Here is a 20,180-nt window from a genome sequence, read left to right on the forward strand (position 1 = left end):
TATTTGATAAGTAGGTCTCTGAACTAACAGTCTCTCCAAATACCAAGGTATTTTAACTTATTTTTTAATTTAATAGCTTTGACTTACTGGGTCACAGTTTTAAATGAATAAAATACCAAGGTATTTTAACTAAGTTAAATAACTAAACATAGTGACGTTGGTTTTACTCTGATCTGTCAATTCAATCACGCATAACGGGGCAAAACAAACTCCTATTGTAGTAGGAGAGGAGTAGTGTTAATAGCGCCGTCGCTAGGGCTCGAACCCGCGACCCTTGGCTCTCCAGCCCGATGCTCTACTGCTGAGCTAAAGGAAAATTCCCTATAGCTGACGCTTGGAAGGCAACCTAAATAATCCACATTTTTTACACTATTCCTCCCTTTTTTGAAACACCAACCCAGGTTCTTTGACTCTCCGCCAAGGGTTCTCCTGCCTTGAACGGGGCGGGACAACGGCACCAACTTGTAGTAGGAGAGGAAAAGTGGCAAAGATAGCGCCGTCGCTAGGGCTCGAACCCACGACCCTTATGGGCTCTCCAGTCCGATGCTCTACCGCTGAGCTAAAGGGAAATTCCCTACAGCTGACGCTTATAAGGCAGCCTAATTAGTCCACATCTTTTACACTATTTTACAAGATTTGATAAGTAGGTCTCTGAACTAACACAGTCTCTCGAAATACCAAGGTATTTAAACTTATTTTTTAATTAATAGCTTTGACTTAATGGGTCACAGTTTTCAATGAACAAAATACCATGGAATTTTAACTTCGTTAAATAACTTAACATAATGACGTTGGTTTTACTCTGATCTGTCAATCGAACATTCACACATAACGGGGCAAAGAATACCCTCCTATTTCACAAAAACTGCAACACTCCAAATTAAAATTTTAAGATATTACGGAGTAATGACATTTAAACAACGAAAGAACAGAAAGAATTAATATGGCAGAGAATATATCCTTCTGGTTTTATACATCTCTGAATATAATGGTTACGTTAAATAATACATATTTTAATAAATGGAAAATGACACCCATAGAACGAAACGTTTCAGATGAAAATCATCATGGTTTAAGTGTTGATATAGCTGAATATCGTTTCTTATTTTAACCCATCACTCATATATATATAATTCTAGCTAAGTTTTTATTTTATGTGTAGCATTTCAAGGCTACCATTCTCCCCGAGATATCGTTACGTGCCCGGTTAATTTTATGTGTAGCATTTCAAGGCTACCATTCTTCCCGAGATATCGTCACGTGCCCGGTTAATTTTATGTGTAGCATGTCAAGGCTACCATTCTCCCCGAGATATCGTCACGTGCGCGGTTAATTTTATGTGTAGCATGTCAAGGCTACCATTCTCCCCGAGATATCGTTACGTGCCCGGTTAATTTTATGTGTAGCATTTCAAGGCTACCATTCTCCCCGAGATATCGTTACGTGTCCGGTTAATTTTATGTGTAGCATTTCAAGGCTACCATTCTTCCCGAGATATCGTTACGTGTCCGGTTAATTTTACATATACGCACGTTTAGGTATATGCACACGTTTAATTGTAATTATTTAGTGTTTTACGAAACGCGCGTGTGATACTAAAGTTACATCTAAGTTAAGATCAAATATTTATTACTTTATAAGTGATGTAAAAATTCCAGCGAGAACACAATTCTGAAAGTCGTCATGCAACGAACGAAACTTAGCATCATATACGCCATTTGTGCGTTAAAACAAATTTAATATTTCATTGTTTCCCTGCCATTGTCCAAGCGGCAGTATTACAATCTATGTGATGATTGACTGCTGTCCATCACAAACATACTATATACTTCTCGGTATCTCAAAAACTTTTAAGTAACACATTCATACATCAGTAAAAAAAAAAAATTATAACACTTACATTAAATACATGTAAAAAGAATACGCTTGGCACTCACCAGTTAAAAGATGTGATTTGGTACCTCACTATTTAAAGAGTACCAACATCAGGCCTCCTTAATCCAACTTGAATGTATGATCTGTCTATTACATCTGTTCCGACATAAATTCTTCTAAATTGTCCAAGTTAAGTTAAATGATGATGCACTATTAAATAGCACGCACTGTTATTAACACTTGGTAACAAATTAAGATACACTACCTGTATAATAATGTTTGGGACCCTGAGCACGTCCTGTCAGGTTCCCGGTAGGTAACCACTACAGATGCACGCCGAGCTAGTGTTACCTAAAGTCTACACTCCTGACACTAAACACTGCTCACGCGTCAACGATTCCAAACAGATTCACTCAAGTAAGCTAAGATCAGATGTTGTATTTTGTAAGCTGACAATTCATTGGCTGTTTAAAAGTCGGATTCCATTGGCTGAGACCACACGTTTTAACGACTGAAAGAATGTGTAGTCTACTTGAAAACGACTGAAACGGATTTATATATTTTATCACTTACACTATTTGTTTTTAATGACTTTACGTTTATTGTTCTGTACCCGACACAGATAAAGTTCATTCTTCTAGTTCGTACAGATAACACTTAAAGCCTCATTATCGATATCTCCTTGATATTGGATTGCCTTGATGATAGTGAAGTTTATAGAACATATTTACCATCATGTGTTAATCTTCCTGAAGTGAAAAGTCAGGAGGAAAGTCACGTAGCATCTCTAGATTATACTTTCTTAATGTATTGCTAAATATAAGGAAAAAATATTGAGTTTGTGTCCTATGGCCTGGGATCGTGTCCTATGGCATGGGATTATGTCCTTTGGCCTGGGATCGTGTCCTATAACCTGGGAGTGTATCCTATGGCCTGGGATCGTGTCCTATGGCCTGGGAGTGTGTCCTATGACCTGGGAGTGTGTCCTATGGCATGGGAGTGTGTCATATGGCATGGGATCGTGTCCTGTGGCCTGGGAGTGTGTCCTATGGCCTGGGATCGTGTCCTATGGTCTGGGATTGTGTCCTATGGCCTGAGAGTGTGTCCTATGGCATGGGATTATGTCCTATTGCCTGAGATACTGACCTATGGCCTGGGATTGTGTCCTATGGCATGGGATTGTGTCCTATGGCATGGGATTGTGTCCTATGGCCTTGGATACTGGCATGGGATACTGACCTATGGCCTGGGATACTGATCTATGGCCTTGGATCGTGTCCTATGACCTGGGAGTGTGTCCTATGGCATGGGAGTGTGTCCTATGACCTGGGAGTGTGTCCTATGGCATGGGAGTGTGTCCTATGACCTGGGAGTGTGCCCTATGACCTGGGAGTGTGTCCTATGGCATGGGAGTGTGTCCTATGGCATGGGATCGTGTCCTATGGCCTGGGAGTGTGTCCTATGGCCTGGGATCGTGTCCTATGGTCTGGGATTGTGTCCTATGGCCTGGGAGTGTGTCCTATGGCATGGGATTATGTCCTTTGGCCTGAGATACTGACCTATGGCCTGGGATTGTGTCCTATGGCATGGGATTGTGTCCTATGGCCTGGGATACTGACCTATGGCCTGGGATTCTCGCATGGGATACTGACCTATGGCCTGGGGTACTGATCTATGGCCTTGGATCGTGTCCTATGACCTGGGAGTGTGTCCTATGGCATGGGAGTGTATCCTATGGCCTGGGATCGTGTCCTATGGCCTGGGAGTGTGTCCTATGACCTGGGAGTGTGTCCTATGGCATGGGAGTGTGTCCTATGGCATGGGATCGTGTCCTATGGCCTGGGATCGTGTCCTATGGTCTGGAATTGTGTCCTATGGCCTGGGAGTGTGTCCTATGGCATGGGATTATGTCCTATGGCCTGAGATACTGACCTATGGCCTGGGATTGTGTCCTATGGCATGGGATTGTGTCCTATGGCCTGCGATACTGACCTATGGCCTGGGATTCTGGCATGGGATACTGGCCTATGGCCTGGGGTACTGATCTATGGCCTGTGATTGTGTCCTATGACCTGGGATTGTGTCCTATGACCTGGGATTGTGTTCTATGGCCTGGGATACTGACCTGGGATACTGACCTGGGATAGCGGCCTGGGATACTGACCTATGGCCTGGCATGAGAGTGATACAATTTGTGTTTAGGTGATTCTCCCATCCTAAAAATGCACAAGGAGTTTGCAGACTTGTATTGACTAAATCGTGTCTAGCAGGGCAGGACACATCTCAAACAAATGGTTTACGATTGTATTGTAACATTGGTCATTTGTATAATATGTGATTGACACGTAAATTAAGATTAATTGATTGGTTAATATATAAATATTTGAAAATGTCATTTCCTCCGCTGGAACAGATCAACAAGACACCTTCTCTCACTTATCCCTGTAAATAGGACTTGGATTGAAAATGCAGCAACAAAATGCATTGATGTTAAATTATCTATAGAAATAAACGACATAAATAGTATGTACATCACAGAATTATCCAGAGTTGCGTCCCTTCTCATCGCTCTCCTTCCTACCCTGTAACTCGCTACGCTATTCCATTCCCTATCCTGTTATCTGATGCACGAGTTATTTTAGTGTGTCTCTGAATTTCGTCATTAATACAATTACTTACAATGAATAAAAGTCGTCGGCTTTTGTATAAATGACGTCACGTATTGTGATATTAAGTAATTGGTACAGGTTTTTATCTGGTATAACAGTGTCACATCCGGGCCAGTTAGTCCCAACAATTAACACGATCTCGTCACTATTGTAGAGTTACAAGTGGCGATCTCTCACTGGTGGACCCTTACCGTGTATATTTTTCATTTTTTCGTTTAATTTTCAAAAATCGTTTAGTTGTTCTCTTTTTGTGTGTATTTTTTGGATTATAGTTTATATTTGACGAATCACCGTTTATTGTTTAAACCGACGTTTATTCTTCGCAGACTTGTGTTTAGTTTTGAGTATAACAGTTTGTTTTATAAATGCATGTTGACTTTTCACGGAACAGAGTTTGTTTTATAACTACATGTTTACTTTTCTTGGCCCAGTGTTTGTTTAATAACTGCATGTTTACTTTTCACGGAGCAGTGTTTGCGTGTCAAGGAACAGTGTTCCGTTTTGGTGGAGCGTTGACCTCTCGCGGCAAATCGTTTAATTTTAGCAGAAATCGTTTAATTTACGAATTTCTTTTGTTCTGTCGGGTTCTTTCATGTCTGCCGACCGGCCACGCTCTCGTCCGCGACAGGCCTACCTTATCGGCAGTGTAGTGGCGCGCACCAGCCAAAATTTACCTGAGCTCGGTCAGAGCGCTCACCCATGACGTACGTAGCCGTCGGCTACCGGTAGTCCGAATCGTAAATAGTACCGCTGTAACTGGTTCGTCATTTTCCATAGCATGCACTAAAAGTGACGTTTATGTTACTAAACACACGATTAATCCTTTGTTCTACGCCACCAACATAAAGTGGGCGTTTTCCTTGTTTTACGAAACGTTAGTTTTATTGTACAACATGATCATCGAATCAATGTACCCAAAGTACGTGTTTTATTGTACAACATGATCAGCGAATCGATGTACCCCAAGTACGTGTTTTATTGTACAGCATGATTAAAATACAAGTGAATCAAACTATCCTTAATACGTGATGTGTTGTACAGTATGATTAAAATACAAGTGGATCAAACTATCCTTAGTACGTGTTGTATTGTACAGTATGATCAAAAAATACAAGTGAATCAAACAATCCGTAGTACGTGTTGTATTGTACAGTATGATTGAAATACAAGTGAATCAAACTACCCTTAGTACGTGTTTCATTGTACAGTATGATTGAAATACAAGTGAATCAAACTAACCTTAGTACGTGTTTCATTGTACTCCCCTAACGAATTAAAGTATTCCTGGATTATTATTTTACTCGTGGCTTTTTATTTTACCCCCTTTATTTACCTGTGCTCCGCGGCAACAGGATCTGCGCCGGCGGTCAGCTATGATCTAACCGAGTAGTAGCCTGTCGACCACTTCGAGCTGCCGCGGGCGGTGTCAAGCATCACCCTTGTCTGTCGGCAGCTCGATCGCCTCATAATCAACAACGTGTCTGTGCTTTGTTCACCTATGATAATTTGGTGTAATCAGAATAAAACTATGGAACTGTGCCGTGTTTGTAATTTACTTCGGCCGTGTCTGTTGAAATATGTTTGCTTAATACTCGATTCGTTATAAAAATATATTTAAATAAATGTGTCGTGTTTGTACTTTATTCGGCCTAATGGTCTCAAATACGTGTTTATTAAGCACTCGATTAATATGTCAAATTAAAACTATAAAACTGTGCCGTGTTTGTAATTTACTTCGGCCTGGTTTGGCCTCTGTAAGAGTCGATAACAAATGTTGTTGACACAGTGGCCTCTGTAAGAGTCGATAACAACTGCTGTTGACACAATGGCCTCTGTAAGAGTCGATAACAACTGTTGTTGACACAATGGCCTCTGTAAGAGTCGATAACAACTGTTGTTGACACAATGGCCTCTGTAAGAGTCGATAACAACTGCTGTTGACCCAATGGCTTCTGTAAGAGTCGATAACAACTGCTGTTGACCCAATGGTCTCTGTAAGAGTCGATAACAACTGTTGTTGACACAATGGCCTCTGAAAGGGTCGATAACAACTGCTGTTGACACAATGGCCTCAGTAAGAGTCGATAACAACTGCTATTGACACAATGGCCTCTGTAAGTGTCGATAACAAATGTTGTTGACACAATGGCCTCTGTAAGAGTCGATAACAAATGTTGTTGACACAATGGCCTCTGTAAGAGTCGATAACAACTGGTGTTGACACAATGGCCTCAGTAAGAGTCGATAACAACTGCTATTGACACAATGGCCTCTGTAAGTGTCGATAACAACTGCTGTTGACCCAATGGCCTCTGTAAGTGTCGATAACAACTGTTGTTGACACAATGGACTCTGTAAGTGTCCATAACAACTGTTGTTGACACAATGGCCTATGTAAGAGTCGATAACAACTCCTGTTGACACAATGGCCTATGTAAGTGTCGATAACAAATGTTGTTGACACAGTGGCCTCTGTAAGTGTCGATAACAACTGGTGTTGACACAGAGGCCTCTGAAAGTGTCGATAACAACTGCTGTTGACACAATGGCCTCCGTAAGAGTCGATAACAAATGTTGTTGACACAATGGCCTCTGTAAGAGTCGATAACAAATGTTGTTGACACAGAGGCCTCTGAAAGTGTCGATAATAACTGCTGTTGACAAAATGGCCTCTGTAAGAGTCTATAACAAATGTTGTTGACAAACTGGCCTCTGAAAGTGTCGATAACAAATGTTGTTGACACAATGGCCTCTGTAAGAGTCGATAACAAATGTTGTTGATACAGAGGCCTCTGAAAGTGTCGATAACAACTGCAGTCGGATTACCTGCAAAACTTCATCGCGACCTGATTTTTGCATTCTCATTTCTTTAAAAATAGAACTTAAATTATGGTGTTAACTATGATTTTGTCTCAAATCGAGTTCGTGTTCGCCTCAACCTCGAATGGCGTCTGTACAAATATACCAGTGAAAGGCTGGCGTGACTACCCAGTATTGGCGATAAACAATTCTTTTCGGAAACTAAAGTATTAATTGTGTCTGGTACAGCGACCCCCAGTAAATGGCGTGTTCAAATAGTTGAATTACGATGCCATCAGTTGAAACCAGTGAAAGTTTTTTTTAATCCCATATATATTTATCAAAAGCCATATTTGTAGATCCTTTTTAATTCCACAACTTTTGAAAGGTTTAATTTTGATGCACTATTAAAAGATTACAAATTAAAAACAATTTACAAAACAAACTGACAAAGCTGGTTAAATATGAACCCTGTTCCTTTACTATCGATACCGGTTTCACGGGTGACTGATTCTCAGACATGACATTTTTGTCTTCCATTTTTTAGTCGACAACAGAAGTTTTTTAAAAGAATGGTTTCTGCCGACATACATAAACATCATACTGATCTATATCTGTACGGGCAGCCCTCCAGCCAAACAGATTAGTTTTACTACTGATTTTGAATGCGATTATTTCATAAGAAATTTAAATGAGTTTCTGTTAGCAAGTCAGTTTCAGAAAATTCAACAGTTAAACAAAAACAACTTCCCATTTCTCACTTTTTTGGGGGGAAAATATAAACACAAAAATGAGAATAATATTTATTCAAGGACAGACGGGTAACCGTAACACTGAAGTTGATTACATTAAATAATACACATTTAAATAAATGGAAAATGACACCCATAGAACGAAACGTTTCAGATGAAAATCACCATGGTTTAAGTGTTAATAACACTTAAATCATGTCGATTTAAGATAAGATTTTAAAATAATATAATATTTATATAATAATAGTTTAAAATAATAACCCATGGTGGGTTAAAATAAGAAACGTTGTTCAGCTTTATTAATATAGCTGAATATCGTTTCTCATATATATATAATTCTAGGTAAGTTTTTATTATATGTGTAGCGCCTCAAGGGGGTGTTCTCGTTTCCCCCACTTTTTATATAACAAAGGAAAGTCTTGATTTAAGAAGAAAATGGCAAACCAATTATAGTCTGTCTCATACTTACCCCCCAGGTAACTTACCTGTGTGAAAGTTACCAGTGTGAAAGTTACCTGTGTGACATGTAGCTTTGTTGTATATGTTGGGTATAAATAAGGTTTTGATACTTTTTGGGGGTTTAAAGTTTACATTTAAATATTACACTTTCAAACAGATAATATAGAATAAAACAGCACTACATAAGAGTTCACAATCGAGTATTTCACTATTTATACATAATGATTACATTTCAATTATATTACAATTTTTAAACATACAACCGTCAATGTATATTAATTATATTAATTTATATTACACTGTTTAGGCCACCAAATACAAGACAAGTTTATCATTACATTTCAAAAACATGTTAAGAAGTTAAATCCATCAATATAAACTGTACATAGTTCTATTTAGTATTCTAACACGATTCGTTTGCAACGCGTGTTTTAATGGATACGGACCATGTTCTAATTAGGGGATAGTACGTTGTTTTGAGTGGCTATACTGGCGATTAGTAAATGAAATTTGGGTTTGAACTCGAGACCGATAGGTCGAGAGTTTAAACCAAATTTCATGTTCTAATCGCCAGTATAGACACGAAAAACAACGTACTATCCCCATTCTAACACACCTTAACAAATAAACCACGCTAATATGTTTAGAAACATTGTATTTCCTTGTTTAAAAGTACGTAGTAAAATACTTCGTGACCTGAACTGGCGACGTGTCATTCCGCAGTGGACTGACCAATCGGAAAGAAGCTTTCAAAAGTCGGTCATTTGACCCCGCCCATACTGGCGAGCGCTCGATCTGTATGTTGACGAGGCTGAATATTTGGATTGTTCGTGAACGTCCTGTTACCAAAGTTTATACGACACATTTGGATTAATATTGACCAAGTTCTTAAATTTCCATGTCAGTATGCATACCAATCTGTGCTTATCGACAAAATCGGTGATTATTTGTATAGATTTGTGAAGAGTTTTGTGTAAATGCATACGACACATGTGAAAGGTTTCATTTGATTTCGGATCTAAAAAGATGCCTTCACACGGATGGAACGAAATTTTAAGTAATAAATGGAGGAAAGAACAAGGAATGTGTACTTTTTACTTTTTAATTCATTCAACAAATTATACATTTCATCGGTCGTTTCTGTTGCCTACTAGCCTTATCAGCGGGATTTCGCTATGAGGCGAGCTTCACGCCATATTGTTTTTGTTAGAAACGGGGCGTGGCTTAAGTGCGATGGGAGGAGCTTAACACGATTGATCATGATTCTATCGCAGATTAGAACATGGTCCGTATCCAATCAAAACACGCGTTGCAAACGAATCGTGTTCTAATCTGCGATAGAATCATGATCAACCCTAACCCTGAATACGTGAAAATAACAGGTCCATTGTCACCGTTACCTGCTAAGAACGCATATACGGGATATAGAATAACGAAAACCACAGCTTTCGCTGAGTGCTATACCCACCAGGACATTGCACTTGTATTTTGTAGTTTATGTGCTATTTTATATGATTTGCTGTGAGATAAAAAGCCATAAACAAGATTGGTTGGTTGGTTTACGTGTTTCGCGCCTACATGAATCTGCCCTTACGGGTTTCATCTCATTGACGGGAGTCAGATGAAACGCGTAAGGGCAGATTCATGTAGGCGTAAGCTGATCTATTTATAGAGTCGCTATCGTACAGGTATGTACAGGTGCGCGATTGTTATTGTTTGGATAGTTTGTAATGTTGCGACTATATTGTCATGTAGACATATTGCATATCATGTTTTACTAGAACAAAACACTGTACCGCAGAGACAGATATGATTTATAACTTCTGAATAGTTTATAAACGGGTACAGTATGCTTTATAGGGTCACGTGACGTTTGTGTTTACCATACATTGTGGCTTATAGTATTGCGCGCAAGGCGACTTCGCCATATTTTCCACTGATATATTAATTTCAGTGTTATTTTGTTGAATATAATTAAACTGAAGTTATGAAATGAAAGGGAATAGTTAGTGATTAGATCGTATTCATTATATTGTAGTTTATTCCCGATATTGTTGAGTCCGATGGTTCCGATGAGGTCATGGTGTGTCTTGGTTAGCCTAAGACTGTGCACGAGGTGACTGATGAGGTAAACCAGTGGTCCAGGCTGTCCGATGAGGAATGAAGGACCAGTATGTATACCACCTTCACTCATGATGGATGTTGTTCACGGCTATGGAGTGTGAAGGCATGTGACTGGTATCGTTGTACGCTGAAAGTGGAACTCTGCCCACTAGTAAAGTGTGACGGTGCTGGTACCCGATAAGGAATTAACATTGTACATCATTTGTGGAATACTGCCCACTTGTACAGTGGTAGACTATAGATACTGACGCTAGATATATATATATAAATTACAGCAATAGTGGATCACAGCCCATATGTAATTTAGTTCTGCTGTGTAATTTGTTGTGTTCTGTCAAAGGTGTGAAAGGGTGTGAGAATCAGGTGCTATATGTATTTCTTAGTCATTATTTGTCATTGTAAATAAATATATGTGTACTGTAGGATAGTCGTCAGTGTTTTATTATCTACATAGATAGACAAGCGCTCATCCCGTTACAATTTTTGGTGGCAGCGGAGGGATGATTGTATTGTCTATTTTGATGTGGGTAATTGTTGACGTATGTCCAGTACTAGGAAATTAAGATTTTAAAATATACGTGTATGCCATTTTGCTTAATTGGTCAATGTTATAACACTTAAAATCAAGAAGTCTTATGTAAAAGAATTAATTGATATAGGGACTGAAATGAAACTTGAGGGTGAGGCACTTACCAAGTTCGTTCGAGAGGAACAAGCGCGGGAACGCGATGAGCGTGAACGTGAACGCGAGGATCGTCAACGTCAACGTGAACGCGAGGAGAAACTTGCGGAGGCTGATCGATTGCATGAGCTCGACCTTATCAAGGAAAAACGCGAAAGTCAGGAACGTGACATGAAATTACAGCTTAAGATGGAGATGGAGAAGGAACGAGATGAGCGTGCGGTTCGTGAACATAGCCGGAAACTTGAACTGTTAGAGGTAGAGCAAAAGCCTAACATGTCCAAATTTGACCGTGGTATGAAATCATCAACGCGCGGACCGAAACTTCCACCTTTCGAGCAGGATAAGGACAATATTGACTCTTACATTAGGCGTTTTGAGCAGTATGCGTCTGCCCAAAAGTGGGAAAGGAGTAGTTGGGGGACCAACTTAGGCGCGTTGCTTAAGGGGCGAGCACTCGACGTGTATACAAGGTTACCTGTGGAACAGGCGTTCGATTTTGACACACTCAAGAAAGCATTGTTAAAACGCTTTGAGCTGACCGAGGAAGGTTATAGGAATAAATTATATCTGTGTAGGCCGGAATCGGGAGAAACGTGTTCACAGTACGGCGTGCGTCTCGAAAGTTACATGGAACGATGGCGAGAAATGGCGAATACAGCAAAGACATATGAGGCACTCAAAGACCTGATTGTGCGAAACTAGTTTCTACAAGCATTTGTTCCGGAGCTTATATTGTGGCTAAAGGAACGTAACCCTTAAATACTAGATGATATGACAAAATAAGCGGACCAGTATGCTGAAGCTAGGGGCAACATATCTGGTCTCGTGAAGCATAAGAACGCGGGAAAAAACTTTCCTCGTGGACAAAAGCGAGAGCGGTCCGACACGTATAAGTCATCTTCGCCGACTAACGCCAATGGTAAGGACAAGGACAAAAAGAAGCATAGACAATGTTATATCTGCGGGAGCATCGATCATATTTCGTACAACTGTCCTAAGAAATCAGGTGGAAATCGGGTTCTTTCTACGGTGACCGAGACGGAGCAAAACCAACGGAGACCTAGAAATTGGAAAAGGGGTTTGGTGAAACACAATGAAGGGTTAACAGAACTTCCTGATGTAGACAATGAGGTGATAGATGAAACACATAGGACAGGCATAGCACAGAGTAGGATGCCGGTGGTTGAAGGATTGGTTGGCAACCAACTAGTGACTGTGTTGAGGGACACTGGATGTAGTGGCGTGGTGCTTAAACGGACTTTGGCTACAAAGGCTCAGTTAACTAATGGGAGTCATCTCCAAGTACCGATTGCAAAGGTGTTGGTAGATACGCCCTACTATGTTGGCTCAGTAGATGCTTGGTGTATGGAGAATCCAATCTATGAACTAATCTTAGGAAACATTGAAGGCGTAAGAGCACCAGATGATCCGGATTCTAGTTGGGATTATGGTAAGGAACGTGTAGCTGCAGTAAAAACGAGAGCGCAAGCTCAACGTGAAGAACAACCATATCGTCCACTCAAAATACCAAAGGCATTGGTGGATGTGCAACCAGCTGACATCAAGCAAGCTCAAGAGGAAGACCCTACTTTAAGTACAGCTAGAGGTATGGCTATGCGAGAGGATGTCAAGGAAAGACGTGATGGAGGGAAGTCCAAATTTTTCAAGCAGCATGGATTGATCTATAGAAAATATCAGAGTCCTGCAGTGGCTAATGGACGGACTTTTAAACAGCTTGTGGTACCAACAAAGTATCGGGATGCCGTACTTCGACTCGCGCATGATTCCATGATGTCGGGACATCTTGGCGCCAAGCGGACGAGTGATCGTGTTATGGTTGAGTTCTACTGGCCTGGAGCAAGCAGTGACATAACAAGATTTTGTCGATCGTGCGATGAATGTCAGAGGACTTTTCCAAAAGGACGTGTATCTAAAGTACCCCTTGGTACTATGCCTCTGATCAACATCCCGTTTCAACGAGTGGCAATATATCTTGTTGGACCTCTACAACCAGTGACCGACCGAGGAAATCGGTATATTTTGACAATTGCAGATTACGCAACACGTTATCCGGAGGCTGTAGCGCTCAAAGGAATAGAGACAGAACGTGTGGCGGAAGCTCTGGTTGATGTGTATAGTAGTACTTTATAATGCGACGTTCACACAGTGGCGATTGTGGCTCCCGTTTGAGATCAGACTGCGCTACGACACGAAAACGTCGGATAACTATCCCCAATTATCTGGAATGTCCTATCATTGTCTGAACGTAGTCGTATACGTTCGTAACAGAGTCCTATGGATCGGGAATGGTCCGGAGAGGTTGGCCAAGCACTCCCGACAGTTAGGTGCGTACCGTAACATTCGGGAAACTCAGCCGATTTTGTCTAGTCGGATTACAATCGTGACTATGCCGTGACGGATTCTGCTGTATCGGATCAAAATCGTAACAATATCTTGTGTTGTCTGGACGGTGTCATGGGGATCGGGACGCTGTCGTGATGAACGGGCAATATTTGGAGACATTTTTCAATGCCGTTTCTTGCCGATTAAGTCCAGATAGCGTCCAGATCTTGCCGAATGCGTCGTTCCACTGTCCAGTCACTGTCTGATCTCTGTCGGGTCGCGTTCGGGAGAATCGTAACGCTGTCGGGACAGATTCGGTCGTTTTTTACAATGCGGAAGATACAAATCAGATCAGATTCGGATTGAGAACGGGAGAATCGGGACTCATTCGTCTGGAAACGGCTGAATCGGGACGCTTCCTGAACAATATCTGATTGTTGTCGTGATTAAAAAAATGTTTTCTTGATCTTGATCAGACTTTTGACAAATTTTAATCGGGAGTGGTCCTATCAAGGACGGCAGTAAAAATCCTGAATGTGTGACTGAAGCTTAAGCAATGTAGAACTTACAGCGAGAAGACACAATTCTGACAGTCGTCTTACAACGAACGACACTTTACATCAGACGCCATTTGTGCGTTATAACACAGTTAATATTTCATTGTTTCCCTGCCATTGTCCAAGCGGCGGTATTAAAATCTATCTGATATTTGAGAGATGTCCTTTACAAAAATTCCCGGTATCTCAAAAAGTGACCTGTCAATTTCAAGTAACAATTTCATACACCAGCAAAAATAATTATAACACATTAAATCAACGCATGTAGGACTCGCTTGGTACTCACCAATTAAAAGACGTGACGTTTTGGTACCTCACTATTTAGAGAGCTCCAACATCAGGCCTCCTTAATCCAACTTGAATGTTCTTCTAAATTGTCCAAGTTAAATGATGATGCACTATTGAATAGCACGCACTATTATTAACACTTGGTAATAAATTAAGATATACGACCTGTATAATAATTCTCGGGACCTTGAGCACGTCCTGTCAGGTGCGCCGGTAGGTAACCACTACAGATGCACGCCGAGCTAGTGTTACCTAAAGTCTACACTCCTGACACTAAACACTGCTCACGCGTCAACGATTCCAAACAGATTCACTCAAGTGAGCTAAGATCATATGTTGTATTTTGTAAGTTGACAATTCATTGGCTGTTTAAAGGTCGGATTCGATTGGCTGTTTAAAGTCGGTTCTATTGGCTTAGACCACAGGTTTGGCGACTGAAAGACATTCTTGTCTACTTGAAAACGATTCAAACGGATCTTATATATTTTATCACTTACACTATTTGTTTTTTATGATTTTACGTTTATTGTTCTGTACCCGACACCGATAAACCTCATTCCTAACGACGGAGCGGCTCACTATTCTTTCTACAATGTCGGTACCACAGGGACCTGAGAATTTGTACAACTATACATTGTATACGTATTTGGACCTAAACTAAGGTGTTTAGAGTAATTTTACATGTTTTAGCGGTTTCAATCAACTGTCAGTAAAAATATGCCATTGCATTCATAAGGTGACGTTAGCCACGTTCCGAAACATATGGTGGAATGGCTGGAATGATTCCGAAAAGCGCAGCCATTTCTACCCTTAAAATTACCAGCCAATCAACATTTCATATTTCGGCACGTGGTTGACGTCAACCTCATGAATATGGAAAAAAGTGTCTCTTTGACTGTAAACATATTTGAAACTGGAAATGGCGTGTGTTTTAGAGGAAACGGAGTACATGTCTGCAGAAGTAGAATACATTTTACGTTTATATAGGAGTATTTTAAAAGAAAGAAAAAATATCTATCTTCCCAGCGGTACCAAGCATTTTTGTACGTCAACTAGAAATGCGATTTTGAATGTTCGAAATTGACAACTGTCCTCCCTTCTAGTATATAACACAAGTATTAGCTTTCCAAAAAGCTAAGATGGCTACCAACAGCATTATTTATTAGTAAGCAGTTTATACAGGCATTGTATTGTAGGATTTAGTCCAGATGTATTCAGCATCTTGAAAAAGTTTGATATAGAACCATTTTTAATTGACTTTTTCACCAACATATTTGTACCTCCAAAATTATGCTGGAAACGTTTTATTAAAAGATTTATTACAGATTATATCACATACAGTGGAGAGATACACTATCTACAAAAGCGGAATTGCTTCGATTTTCGTTATTCTGCCATACACAGTTATCAGGGAATCCACCCCATATTAGAACTGAGTACCAAGCAAAAATCGCATAAATGCATGTGGCAGTTAATAGAGCTCATGAAATATTCATTTACATTTGAACGCGATAATGTATTATGTAATCTTTGTGGTAAATCTACTGCTGATATTGTCTTTTTATTTTCCGCTTGAGGGTCCGAAATTGTTTAAAACGCGGGACTTAATGATGGATGGTGTGGTGAATGCTTTAGAAGTTCCCTCCTATATTTCATCTACAAACTTAGAGGATGAAAACCACTGTAGTTTCTTGTTAGGAGATCGTGTGAATATACTACTAGAAGACTACGAGTGGAAAAATATGATGATCAATATGCCAATTAATCTAGAAAGAATGGTGAGTGAGATGGACACATTATTGTAACTCTCTTCTTTTTCTATAGATGAACGCTATCTATATGTAAATTGAAATGTGAGCATATATGTATGTTTTGATTGACTTTAATCTCTTGTAAAATTGGAAATAAAGACTGTCTGTCTGTCTACAAACAACATTATTTATTAGTAAGCAGTAATAGTATAGTTTAAGATAGATGTGTATGTAGATGCTCGCGTAGTTATGCTGAGAATTTATATATAATTTGGTGGTCAGTGCGTCAAAGAGCGGACAACTGTTAACCAGTTGGTCAGGTGGTACTGTGGTGTTTCTCTCATACGCATGTTGTGAACAAGGTTACGTCGCATAACTGCAGGATTATTCCTTTTCAATGCCTTTACAAACCCTATTACAAAATATATGTATGTGATCTAGTGTAAATACCCTAGCAACAATATCCAATGAGAAAGAGATAACATGAATAGCATGCAACCAATGACTAGTACCACCGACTTAGATAGCAAATCTAATCTAATTCCGCGCTAGTACTACTTTACAGTCAGATAGCAGGTCACACTAATACCAGGACCGGAGTGTCTGGTCACACTAATACCAGGACCGGAGTTTCAGGACCACACTAATACCAGGACCGGAGTTTCAGGACCACACTAATACCAAGACCGGAGTGTCAGGTCACATAATCCCAGGACCGGAGATTCAGGACCACGCTTATACCAGGACCGGAGTGTCAGGACCACACTTATACCAGGACCGGGTTGTCAGGACCACACAAATACCAGGACCGGAGTGTCAGGACCACACTAATACCAGGACCGGAGTGTCAGGACCACACTAATACCAAGACCGGAGTGTCAGGTCACATAATCTCAGGACCGGAGTGTCAGGACCACACTAATACCAGGTCCGGAGTGTCAGTCCTTCCTGGACTGCCAGTCGGCGATTCCTATCGGGCTACCCTTTTGGAGGCTCCCTTGACTGGCGAGGAATTGTTTGGCGGGGTCCTTCCCTCAATGCAATCTGAGATGAGGTTGGACCCGTTTGCGTCTGAGGATGCACGCCACAGTTCTGCAGGCAATGGCGCTGGCAGGAAGAGGCAGGTTTCTTGCACCTCCAGGCGTAGGAGGAAGAAGTCACGGGTGGCATATCTGCAGCGACAGGGGGCACCCGTTCCCCGGCTCTGCTGTTGCTGTGTCAGGAGATCAGTCTCGATCTCACGGTGAGGTACCTCCCAGGTCGTCTGAATGTTCTGGCCGACACTCTGTCCCGGTCTAGGAGCCCGGTTCTCACCGAATGAACCCTCAAGCGTTCGGTGTTCCGGTCTCTTTGCCTGGTTTGGGACAGACCCCATGTGGATCTGTTTGCCACGGCCCTGAACTTTCGACAACGATTGTGGTTCCGGTTCCAGATCCTATTGCCATGGCGGTGGATGCTCTATCCCAGGACTGGTCGGGAATGTACGCATATGCGTTTCCTTCCTTCAATCTGGTGGGCAGGGTGTTGGAGAAGATTCTTCTACACCCTTGTACTGTGTTGCTGTCCCAACCGAGGTCCCGGCAGTTCTACTCGGGACCAGAACGGCTCCACCTTCACGGTTGGATGCTATCTCGGGAAGGCTCACTCAGACGGGCTTTTCTCGAGAAGTTGCAACTCCAGGGGTTCCCCAGTGGGGAAAATTCTCTATTTACGTATGTAAGGAGAAGGAGGGTTGAAATATGCAGTATAATGACTGTGGTAAGTATTTATAATAGAAATTTGTTTCACAAGAGAAACCTCAAAACTGCATGTAAAGTATGCTAGCGAGCCAATCAAAGTAGACAGACTATTTATTACAATGTGGAAACACCTCAAAATGGCTGGTACAGCTACCAATTCTAAAGGATGGTAGCAATTTTTTACCGAATATCTACACCCATAAAAAGGGTAAAATAAATCAGACCTATATAACTATATACTGTAGATACGTTTGTGTAAACACAGACCTAAATAACTATACTGTAGATTTGTTTGTGTAAACACAGACCTATATAACTATATACTGTAGATACGTTTGTGTGGATACACACCTATATAACTATACTGTAGATATGTTTGTGTGAACACAGACCTATATAACTATACAGACCTATATAACTATACTGTAGATACGTTTGTGTGGACACAGACATATATAACTATACTGAAGATACGTTTGTGTGAACACAGACCTATATAACTATACTGTAGATACGTTTGTATGAACACAGACCTATATAACTATTTACTGTAGATATGTTTGTGTGAACACAGACCTATATAACTATATACTGTATATACGTTTGTGTGAACACAGACCTATATAACTATATACTGTAGATACGTTTGTGTGAACACAGACCTTTATAATTATACTATAGATACGTTTGTGTGAACACAGACCTATATAACTATATACTGTATATACGTTTGTGTGAACACAGACCTTTATAATTATACTATAGATACGTTTGGGTGAACACAGACCTATATAACTATATACTGTATATACGTTTGTGTGAACACAGACCTTTATAATTATACTATAGATACGTTTGTGTGAACACAGACCTATATAACTATACTGTAGATACGTTTGTATGAACACAGACCTATATAACTATTTACTGTAGATACGTTTGTGTGGACACAGACCTATATAACTATACTGTAGATACGTTTGTGTGAACACATACCTATATAACTATATACTGTAGATACGTTTGTGTGAACACAGACCTATATAACTATATACTGTAGATACGTTTGTGTGAACACAGACCTATATAACTATATACTGTAGATACGTTTGTGTGAACACAGACCTATATAACTATATACTGTAGATACGTTTGTGTGAACACAGACCTATATAACTATATACTGTAGATACGTTTGTGTGAACACAGACCTATATAACTATATACTGTAGATACGTTTGTGTGAACACAGACCTATATAACTATATACTGTAGATACGTTTGTGTGAACACAGACCTATATAACTATATACTGTAGATACGTTTGTGTGAACACAGACCTATATAACTATATACTGTAGATACGTTTGTGTGAACACAGACCTATATAACTATATACTGTAGATACGTTTGTGTGAACACAGACCTATATAACTATATACTGTAGATACGTTTGTGTGAACACAGACCTATATAACTATATACTGTAGATACGTTTGTGTGAACACAGACCTATATAACTATATACTGTAGATACGTTTGTGTGAACACAGACCTATATAACTATATACTGTAGATACGTTTGTGTGAACACAGACCTATATAACTATATACTGTAGATACGTTTGTGTGAACACAGACCTATATAACTATATACTGTAGATACGTTTGTGTGAACACAGACCTATATAACTATATACTGTAGATACGTTTGTGTGAACACAGACCTATATAACTATATACTGTAGATACGTTTGTGTGAACACAGACCTATATAACTATATACTGTAGATACGTTTGTGTGAACACAGACCTATATAACTATATACTGTAGATACGTTTGTGTGAACACAGACCTATATAACTATATACTGTAGATACGTTTGTGTGAACACAGACCTATATAACTATATACTGTAGATACGTTTGTGTGAACACAGACCTATATAACTATATACTGTAGATACGTTTGTGTGAACACAGACCTATATAACTATATACTGTAGATACGTTTGTGTGAACACAGACCTATATAACTATATACTGTAGATACGTTTGTGTGAACACAGACCTATATAACTATATACTGTAGATACGTTTGTGTGAACACAGACCTATATAACTATATACTGTAGATAC

General features: G+C 40.1%; 2 protein-coding genes across 5 annotated transcripts in view; one reads left to right on the forward strand and one right to left on the reverse strand.

Moving 5' to 3' along the window:
• The window catches only part of LOC110459055 (NADPH oxidase 5-like), a 72,498-nt gene extending 57,637 nt beyond the window's left edge, over positions 1-14,861 (reverse strand). For 2 of the 4 annotated variants that reach the window (XM_021511142.1, XM_021511105.1), the window contains exon 1: positions 1,938-2,286. The gene's annotated coding sequence lies outside the window, so the exon portion shown is untranslated. Of the gene's footprint in view, positions 1-1,937; positions 2,287-14,549 lie in introns of those variants that run through there. The other 2 variants (XM_021511121.1, XM_021511130.1) reach the window with 2 other exon arrangements.
• LOC110458872 (RNA-binding protein 25-like) lies at positions 11,346-12,065 on the forward strand. Its single transcript, XM_021510832.1, has one exon. It carries the CDS (start codon positions 11,346-11,348, stop codon positions 12,063-12,065), a length of 720 nt encoding a protein of 239 aa, XP_021366507.1.
• Positions 14,862-20,180: the final 5,319 nt, after the last annotated feature.

Source organism: Mizuhopecten yessoensis, unplaced genomic scaffold (genome assembly GCF_002113885.1).
Source record: "Mizuhopecten yessoensis strain PY_sf001 unplaced genomic scaffold, ASM211388v2 scaffold1311, whole genome shotgun sequence".
Taxonomy (NCBI): Eukaryota; Metazoa; Mollusca; class Bivalvia; order Pectinida; family Pectinidae; genus Mizuhopecten; species Mizuhopecten yessoensis.

Bases quoted from the DNA above. Each gene is read 5' to 3' on its own strand.
- LOC110458872 (XM_021510832.1), top strand. From the start codon at position 11,346: ATGAAACTTGAGGGTGAGGCACTTACCAAGTTCGTTCGAGAGGAACAA.